The sequence below is a fragment of the Plodia interpunctella genome, chromosome 14 (assembly GCF_027563975.2).
Source record: "Plodia interpunctella isolate USDA-ARS_2022_Savannah chromosome 14, ilPloInte3.2, whole genome shotgun sequence".
Taxonomy (NCBI): Eukaryota; Metazoa; Arthropoda; class Insecta; order Lepidoptera; family Pyralidae; genus Plodia; species Plodia interpunctella.
Window position 1 is genome coordinate 9,489,600 of NC_071307.1, and position 9,592 is coordinate 9,499,191.

General features: G+C 35.1%; 3 protein-coding genes across 7 annotated transcripts in view; 2 read left to right on the plus strand and 1 right to left on the minus strand.

Moving 5' to 3' along the window:
* The window catches only part of bsk (basket), a 100,837-nt gene extending 96,798 nt beyond the window's left edge, over window positions 1-4,039 (plus strand). For all 5 annotated transcript variants that reach the window (XM_053754498.2, XM_053754500.2, XM_053754499.2 and 2 more), the window contains 2 exons: window positions 3-164; window positions 686-4,039. In XM_053754498.2, the coding sequence (XP_053610473.1) occupies window positions 3-164 (162 nt within the window). In that variant the 3' untranslated portion in view covers window positions 686-4,039. The remainder of the gene's footprint in view (window positions 1-2; window positions 165-685) is intronic.
* A 684-nt stretch (window positions 4,040-4,723) lies between these two features.
* On the plus strand, window positions 4,724-6,500 carry Taf9 (TBP-associated factor 9). Its single transcript, XM_053754827.1, has 3 exons — window positions 4,724-5,292; window positions 5,734-5,953; window positions 6,296-6,500. The coding sequence occupies exons 1-3, from the start codon at window positions 4,928-4,930 to the stop codon at window positions 6,419-6,421; spliced, it is 711 nt and encodes a 236-aa protein (XP_053610802.1). The 5' UTR covers window positions 4,724-4,927; the 3' UTR covers window positions 6,422-6,500.
* Window positions 6,501-6,862: 362 nt separating this feature from the next.
* On the minus strand, window positions 6,863-9,304 carry LOC128675419 (hydroxyacyl-coenzyme A dehydrogenase, mitochondrial-like). Its single transcript, XM_053754826.1, has 5 exons — window positions 8,968-9,304; window positions 8,421-8,696; window positions 8,132-8,217; window positions 7,626-7,840; window positions 6,863-7,198 (listed from the first exon to the last, which is right to left on the minus strand). The coding sequence occupies exons 1-5, from the start codon at window positions 9,079-9,081 to the stop codon at window positions 6,957-6,959; spliced, it is 933 nt and encodes a 310-aa protein (XP_053610801.1). The 5' UTR covers window positions 9,082-9,304; the 3' UTR covers window positions 6,863-6,956.
* Window positions 9,305-9,592: the final 288 nt, after the last annotated feature.

The following is a 9,592-nucleotide window of genomic DNA, read 5'->3' on the forward strand; positions in this document are numbered from 1 at the left end:
AGCCGGCGCCCGCGTCGTACGACCACTCGGTGGACGAGCGCGAGCACACGGTGGAGCAGTGGAAGCAGCTGATCTACCAGGAGGTGGTGGAGTACGCGGCGCCGCCGTCCGCCGCGCTGCCGCCGCCGCCGCCCGACCTCGCGCACCCCGCGCTCACCACATAGGTACCGAGCTATTTCAAACCTATTTATCTATTTTTAAGACCTAAATATATAAATTAATATAGTCGTTAAAAAGTGTGTCCCAAATAATTCTTCTGTTGTAATTGTAACGGAATATAAAGTCGTGATTGTGCTATAATTATTACAAAACTGTACTTATCTAGCACGAGGCGCAAAGTACACATATTATGTAGTTACAGGTGTAATTTATAAAATCTCTAATACACGAAGATACCGTCACCAAAAAATAATTGTAATACTATTTTTGATGATAACAAGCAGTTATGAAATCAACATTTAATAATTATAATTAATCAGAATAAATATAGCAAAATCTTTCCTTACTGTTTTTATATCAGATATTTACTACATTCATTTCCTGACATTATTTTAGTACGAGTAAATAAATGGCAGAATTTTTTTATTGGGTATATATACCTCAAGGTTCTCACTTGGGACCTTTACATATATCGATTTAAAATGTTAACATAATTTTTTTTTATATAAAATATATTCGGTTACAGGCTTCAACCGAGCTGACCGCCGAGATATAATCGTCTACTGCAGTGTGAACACTGCAGTCAGCCACAGACCAGTGGTTCGGCGGCGAAGCTTCACATTATATGACGATTAACTATGATGTACATATATCTAACCCGGAAAATGTTATGTGCAATATTCGGATCAGTGCAAAGTTCGTTCATTATCACGTGTAAAGTGAGTGAATGTATCAGAATTAGGCAGCTTAATATTATAATCATAGCGTAGACGAAACGTAAATTTGTACTCCATTTAAGTAATCGAGTTTGTATGATTTGGCAATCCGTTTCTTGTAGTTTGTTCCTGTTTCTAATGATAAATAGTGTAAGTGGTGTGGTGTTGTAGAAACGATATTGTAATAAAACATCATCGTGTTTTGATACATGTAATTTTGTAAGAGCGAGACAGATATATTTCCGAATTACATCTTCACCTCGCTTTGACAGAGCGAGAGAGATAACAAATTGTTTGTACAATATTATTTCTATCTCTTTCGTCTGACGAAACACTAAGAAAGAGGTAATCATTTTGGACAAAGAATTTGATAATTGAAAAGACGCGAGTTAAAGTGCATTATTAAAATCTTTAAATCGTTTCTGCAATGGCACGAGATGACAAGATAAATAGTTTTATTTGTCTGACACGAACGCTGTTTGAGTAAGCTCGACATTAATCGCTCCCTGATTCGTTTCCACGTTTTGTTTGCATGAGGAGTGCCTTTGCGAATCAACAAGGTGATTACAGCTTAAGGACTGACTTTCATATGTTTGGATATTTTTGTATATGAATTTATAAGATCCATTCACATTCACGATACATATATTCTTTCGTCTTTTATTTCAAACACTGATAATAATGTTATTACGCATGATAATAAAAAGTTGAGCTTATTAATATGTGTTGTCCGAATTGTTTTGTGTAATTTAATTTAATGTATTGTTGATAGTTTATGTGGACGAACACAATTGCAAATTTAGATATACAATGCCAATTTTTCTAACGAATTTTCGAATGACATGATGCCATCAACATTGCCATAGAAAATTGTCGCTTAAGTTCGTACGTCGAAGAGTAGATCATTGAAGATTCGACCTTGTGTTTATTGATAATAAGTGTCAAAACAGAGTGTATTAACAAGATAGATTGAAGAATGAACTTTGTGTAAATTGTAATAAAGTGTAATATCAATTCACCAACACAAGTGTCTACTGAAGCGTTTTCGAATTTCTTGGCGTAAAATTTGCAATCGTGCGAGACTCGTGACTTCGATGTGTATTATACTTTCGTTAGCCACCAAGTCAGTGATTTCGTGATGTTGATAGATATCCGTAGGTAGACTCTTAGACATTGTTGATATATTGACTGTAAGAGAATAGCATAAGGACATTTCTACCTAAGTAGTTTCTTATAGTTGCCTCACACGTTGCTGGTTATGTGTAAAGTCATAAAAAATGATTAAAATAAAAAATGCATTTTGTTAACTTCAAACTGTTGTCTAAAACCACGTTCAAATACTGCCGTTTTTTTATTGAATGTGTTTGGATTTTTTTCTTTACGATTTTGACATGTCCTAATTGTGATACTAATGTATTAAAATCCTTATGAAATTCGGAAAAGCGCTATATATTTCCGTAAGCTTGTGACAATAATACGGGTCGCAACTGTATAATGTTTTTATAAGACAAGAAATAGGGCATAGGTGTGTTAAATTTATCGATCGATTTTAGCTATTCCGCTCACACACATGGAACATCCACGAAAATTGATGCTATAAACTGCATTTGAACGAAAAAAAAACTTCTCGATATATAGCAGTATTACAAATAAAAGGTCACTCAATGCGAATAAACAATAATTTCACATAATAACAGAAATACCAGCATTTCTTAACAACAGCTTACGTGTGAGGTAGTAGGTTATTGTTTGAAACCTCACTAGGTGATATAATAAGATAATGAACGGTACTGTATCGGGTTTCGGCAAATAGCACAATATACTAGGTATAACGGACGGAGGTTGGATTGTGATGTTCTCACGGCGTTTTGTATCGATGTTGATAAATGAAGCAATAATAATTAGATAAAATAGTTTTCGCTGCGCCCATAATTGATAACGCTAATAAGATAATATAGTTAATGACATCTTGATAATACTATAAAACATCAGAAAAGTAAGTATGACTTTGTAAGTAAGTATGAAAACAAAACGCAAAATTTTGCGTTCTTTGCGTTGCAAAGAACTTCGAAAATGGAATGTTCCAAAGTTTAAATGGAAACGGTTGTCTATGTAAATACGCGGCCAGTGATATCTAGTGTGAGCGCAGTGATTGCTAAGCATATAGTGATGAATAATACATAATACTTTCTACTTCCTTCGTAGTCGGGCAAGGTTTATTTCGCTCTAGACATATCAGTGTGGAAATCTGACGACATCGATTCTTGATGCCTGATCTGTCCTCATACAAATGTTCCTTTACTTTTGTTCCAATGTGTTATAGTCTCGATGAAGATGAAATGTATGAAAACAAGTTATAATTACTGTGTTGTCTTATTTTTGGTCATTGTCATAACCAAGCCAAATTTAGCCGTGCATAAAAAAGTTATGACATGACATGCGTACAGGGAAATATTTGTTTTTTGGACTCAATTTTAAACCCAGGCAATAGTCCCTCTTTGTATGAGATTAGAAAACGTGATGCCTAAAACTATTCATAAAACAGTTGAACCATACTAAATCTTATATATAATGTTTATTCACTGTATCTGCAATATTTGCTACAGAAAGAGACAAAACATATTTTAGCTTACAGTATTTTTAACTTTTTTATGAATAACAAGATATTTCCCGCCTATGCGCATGTCTTAATGTTGCAAGTTAAAAAATACCTCGAACAAGCTTTCGAAAACTATCATAAAAAATCTAAATCAAATTCAACTATTTATACTGACAAAGGTAATGTAAAACCTTTAGGAGTACCTATACAAAACTTAGATGTAAGGTTTGTAAATATTAATACCATAGACTAAATGGAACGAAAGTGAAGAATATAGAACATTTAACCTTAGGAATTTCATTTGATCACTATAGTGAATATAAATCACAACTGTACGTCCAAATTGTCCATATGTTAATGTACCTAATACAAATTACAATAATGTAATCGTAGAATGTATTTTAGTACACTTGAAGGCAAGATAAGGTGTAGCGGACGTCTCTGTCTGCGAATTCTAGTATACATAACTGAGTTACACTTGATGACTATCTAAAAACTTATTTTTACTGTACACGTAAGTTATTTCATATTTTAACTGAATAAAATCGAATTGGTTATTATAAAATGTGTGTTTGATTTCCACTGGTGGTTGACGGGAACGTCCACGATTATTGCCCTACTTTATATTGAAATTAAATTGACTTTGACTTAAAATCTCATTGGCTTTTTTTTAAAGAAACTGTATTGACTGTGTAATTCAAAATAAACTATTGGAAAAACAAATGTTGCTAAAAACTGCTGCATCGTTGCTTGACGATCTCGGTGGCGCAGTGGTAAGGTTCTTGCCACTGAACCGAGAAGTCCCGGGTTGGATCCCCGGTCGGGTCATGATGGAAAATAGTCTTTTTTTTCTGGTTGGCCCGGGTCTTGGATGTTTATCTATATATGTATTTGTTATAAAATATAGTATCGTTGAGTTAGTATCCCATAACACAAGTCTCGAACTTACTTTGGGGCTAGCTCAATCTATGTGATTTGTCCTAATATATTTATATTTATTTAATTTATTTATCGTTTAACTCACACAATTATATCACTTGAAATATAATTTGACGCTGTCGTCTACAGATGGATTAGGATGGTCGATTCAACTTAGAAGAAACCCAATCCGAAACAGAGTATTATTTTGCGCTAAAGTTCGTGATGAATTGAGAATCTCCTTTTAAAGTCGGTAAAAAAATAGTGGCTGTATGTGGTGAATACTAAAGATTTAAAAAGTTATCTGACTTTTAATTTGTCAATGTTAAATGTGTCAAGCAAGCCAACAGCGTTGCAAAATGTTGCAATACAGCGTTCAAAGAGTAAATTAATATAGCATCGTTACTTTGCTTTTCCTGTGTGTATATTTTCCTAAAAATAAAAATTTAATTTCATAAAATTCAACTCGGTGAAAGTTACTAGTGACGCAAATGCTATGAAATAGTATCCTAAGTAACTTTTTTAACCAGCGACCATGTCGGAAAAAGAGAAGTCTAAGAATTCGCAAGCAAAATACATTCCGAAAGATGCCCAAGTTATTATGTCTATCATGAAGGAAGTTGGAGTAGCAGATTATGAACCCCGGGTCGTAAATCAGCTTTTGGAGTTCACATATCGATATGTAACTTCTATTTTAGACGACGCGCGTGTTTTCGCCAACCACGCTAAGAAAAAGACCATAGATCTTGAGGATGTGCGATTGGCTGTTCAAATGCAGCTAGACAAATCGTTTACGAGTCCCCCTCAGAGAGAAGTGTTGTTAGAGCTGGCAAGGGTGAAGAATGTGAATCCGTTGCCGCTGATAAAGCCTCATTGTGGATTGAGACTACCTCCGGATCGGTAATTGTTTCAATCTCCTATAAACCACATCATGGTGGCGGTCTGGTGGTTAAGACCCGCCTGTAATCGAAAAGTCCCATATTCAAATTCTACTATGTGCCACTTGTATTTGTATACCAATCTTATGTATAGTAGTTTTCATTTTCCATTTAATTGCTTCTGAAGAAATTCATTGTGAAGCAGATGATTATACCTGATAATGTGTGAATATGACCATCATATTATTCATCAAACTATGTTCTATAATTAAGACTACTTCAGAATAATAATGCCACATTATTGCCACATATTAAAAAGTCCATTGCATGTACTTTTTAATAACATAGTTAAGTAACTTTTCAGTAACTTATGCTTTCTATATCTAGTACCCATGGATATAGTATCTAGCCATAGTATTTAGATGACCTGTTACAGATAAAGTGACTCACAACTATCTTACAGTTATTGCTTGTCAGCCTGCAACTATAGGCTCAAACCTGCCATGAAGAAGACTATAACCAAGGCCAACATCCCAGCAACGCCGACAATCAAAACTGTGACAACTCTGAAACCCCCACAGCAGAAAGTTGTGGTGAACCGGCCTCCAGGAGCCATCGTAAATGCTGCGGCAAAGACTAATGTTGTGCCTAAGCCTGTGCTCAAGTTTACTTCGTCAAGCAAAGTGAGTGCATAGAGCATGATGGTTGATTTTGTATCTTAATACCTTTACTATTAGGCTTTGTTTACATTACTATATTCCACCATTCTACATAGATCGGAGTAATTATATTTAAATAAGACTGTTATATGGGTGTTTAGAAATCATTTTGTATATATAATATTTTGATGATATTTCTTGGTTTTCTCAATGTACCATTGAGGTCACCCACTCACCCACCAGTCTGGAGGAATATTGTTTTTCATTCATGGAAGAACTTAGTTTTTAAATTATTGTGATATTATAGATATGAATTGTAATGAAACATTCATCATCATTTAACATTATATATTTATTCTTTTCCAGGTAGTAGCAAAACCTGCAGTGAGAGTAACCGCTGGCCCATCAGCATCAGGCCCTGTCAAGATGGAGGTTGACGACCACACCACTGCCCAGAAACGGAAGAGAGAGGAGGACGATTATGATCTGTAGATATATTTTTGTAACTTAGAATGTAAGAGTATGAGTTGGTTGATTTTAATGTTTTTGTAATTGCAAGTTTATTATTTTACTTTTTGTTTATTTTCACGTTCTATCACCTTGTTTTTTTTCAATGAGGGCATATCTGTTGGAGTAGAGAAAGGTGGCAAATTTGATTGTTTGATCCCTCAGCTACGCCTCATTCTGATTTTATGGATGGCAGAACAGAAACCAAGCTAAATTATATAGTGTTGTGCTACACTACTTTGAAAACTTACTTGATAAGACACTGGGGTATGAATACAGTCAAGTTTTTATGTGTGCTATTGAGTTATAACATTGTCTGACAAAGCTGAGGAGAAAAAGTTAGAGAGCATACCAAGGTTCGAAGCTCAATGGCAGCGGAAGAGAACAGGAAGGAAAGGACAGAATTAACAAAAAAAAACTAAAAAATATATGTAAATTCAGACTTTATTACAGCAAAAATCTCATAAATAACATTTGTATAATATAAATTTATGATCAATCAACAATCTAGACAAAACACTTATTTCTTATCATACTTATAGAAACCCTCTCCAGTCTTGACTCCCAACTTCTTCTCAGCCACCAATTTGTCCAGCAGTGGGATGGGTTTGAACAGAGGCTGGTCGGGGAACTTCTTATGCCATCCGTCCAAGATAAACTTGTTGGTGTCCAGCCCTACATAGTCGGCTAGTTCGAGAGGTCCCATGGGGTAGCCGGCTCCTAGCTTCATGGCAATGTCGATGTCCCGGGCTGAAGCGTCTCCTGTTACAACAATTTAAAAATTTTTAATTTTTAGGATTCCTTCCGATATCAACTTATTATAAAATCACTCATGTGTCTGTTTGGTGGAGACATTCACAGTTAGTTTTCTCCGATGTCACAAGGTATATTATGTTAAACTTTTTTCTTTGATTTTCAAATGTAATCCCCAAAAGTAGCTCCCGAAAATAAAAGTTCATTTATTTAAATTTGAGTCAGACTTGCAAGTACTAACTGGTTCAATAGTAGCATAAATTTGAACAGACAGATACACAAAAAAGAAAAGTACTAGTGGCGTTTACATTCAATCCAAGCCCAATTTGCAATTTTATTTATTTTTTAAATATATTATATATTTGTGGCATAATGTAAATATTCATGTAACTGCAAGCACGGCTAGAGATAGAGATCATAGAGACTTTAAACTGACCTCTCTCATACATCCGGATAGCCTCACAAATATAAGGCACCAGTAGCCTGTTGACCACGAAGCCGGGCGTGTCCTTGCAGGTCACACACGTCTTGCCCACAGACTTGCCCCACGCCATCATGCTCTTGTACGTGTCTTCTGAAGTCTCCGCCCCACGGACCACCTCTAGAAGCCTCATTACAGGCACCGGGTTGAAGAAGTGGAGCCCACCAAATCTGAAATAAAAGCTATCATCAATAACATAATATGGCTAAACCCTGAAGTATAGCTACTATCTAGATTTAGCAAACTAGGTGCAACCACTTTTCGAAGGTCCCACCTGGGTGCATTATTGGGCTAGAGTATATTTATAAAAACTGAATATTATGCTATGAAATCGCGAGCTAGTAGACAAATATTGTCAAGTTTATTTTATTACTGAGGTACTTATTAGCAAAATCAGTACTAAGTCTTATTTCGAAATAAAAGTAGGTACCTACCTGCAAGAGTATTGATTTTACACTTACTTGTCTTTCCTTTTCACCACAGAAGAAATCTCATTGATAGAGAGGGATGAAGTGTTGGATGCCAAAATTGTGTGGGCGGGGGCTGCCTGTTAGATACGATTTTTTAATTTATAACAGACAAAATAGGTTTTTTGTATTGTATGTAACAATAAAAGTAATAAAATTGTTTTATAATTAAATCACTCAATCACATTCAATTTCATTGGGTGAAATAATTACAAAAAAAAATGATATGTAATCAGCTGCAAAAACTGTCTATTATTCGTTCGATCAATGTTTTTTAACTTACCGCATCGAGCTTCTTGAACAACTGATGTTTTACATCTATATTCTCGACAATGGCCTCAACCACCAGATCAGATGTCTTCGAAGGCTCCACGGGGTCTGTGGATGTCTTGATCCTTGCCAAAGCATCCGCAACAAACTTTTCACCTTCTGCAGGATTGTCTTTGTAGACCTTCTTGGCGACACGACCGAGGTTGTTAGCGATGGACTTTTGAGCTTTTGCTAAGACATCTGAGCTGACATCTACAAGGGTTACATTTTGGCCAGCCTGGGCTGTCACCTGAAAAATGTTTCATTTTTAAATACCTATAGCCTACTCAAAATCGTTGCAAATTCGTCGCTAATATCGATACATAGAGGACCATGCAGTGTAACCTGACATATGGGCGATTATCACCAAGAAAGGGACTAAAGGATAATAATAAAAATTATAATCAACTTTTTGAAAGTTGTATGTAGTTACCTATAAACTTTTCCTCAAATTTTGGCCTTTAAACACTATAGAAAAAAGTTTCAACCAGATCAATGATTATTAAAGAATTGAATAATACCTGGGCAATGCCAGAGCCCATTAGGCCTCCTCCAATAACTGTTACATTCTTGATTGCACTTTGGACAGCACTGGAACTTGAGAAGTTTCTTGCGATAATTCCTAATTGATTCATTTTTATATTTTAGAACACTTGCAGTACGCTTAAAATATAATAAATTTTGTAAAATAAATAACTGTAAAAAAGGACAACTTTTTTCTTTGAACAATAATAAAATAAAAAGAATATCCAAAGTTCACTACCACGCCGACCGATACCACTTCACTTGTTGATTAACGATGCGATTGCGATGAGCATCGCTATTTTGATCGCCAGCGACATCGTGCCTTTTCTATTCTTTTCAATTGGAAAGAGAAAAAAAAACGTAAAAAGTAACTTGTTACAGATAAGTTGACGTTAACAGTTTTAATTTCCATTCCATATGATACGAAGTTGAACTTTGAATTCCAATTATCTTGTAATTATATCAAAATGTTTAGAACATCATCAACACAGGAGTTTATGTTGAAGATCAATTAGATTTTGAATTTTACTTGGTAATGAAACGTTGTTGCCTTATCTGTCTTTGGCCTTTGCCTATCTATATGGATAAAAAAAATATTTTTCGTTATGTTATGACGTTGAC

Excerpts from the sequence above, each read along its gene's own strand:
- Taf9 (XM_053754827.1), top strand. The coding sequence starts at position 4,928 with ATGTCGGAAAAAGAGAAGTCTAAGAATTCGCAAGCAAAATACATTCCG. Across the intron at positions 5,293-5,733 it reads TTGAGACTACCTCCGGATCG|TTATTGCTTGTCAGCCTGCA; the intron begins GTAATTGTTTCA and ends ACTATCTTACAG. Across the intron at positions 5,954-6,295 it reads AGTTTACTTCGTCAAGCAAA|GTAGTAGCAAAACCTGCAGT; the intron begins GTGAGTGCATAG and ends ATTCTTTTCCAG.
- LOC128675419 (XM_053754826.1), bottom strand. The coding sequence starts at position 9,081 with ATGAATCAATTAGGAATTATCGCAAGAAACTTCTCAAGTTCCAGTGCT. Across the intron at positions 8,218-8,420 it reads TGTTCAAGAAGCTCGATGCG|GCAGCCCCCGCCCACACAAT; the intron begins GTAAGTTAAAAA and ends CGTATCTAACAG. Across the intron at positions 7,199-7,625 it reads TATCCGGATGTATGAGAGAG|GAGACGCTTCAGCCCGGGAC; the intron begins GTCAGTTTAAAG and ends TTGTTGTAACAG.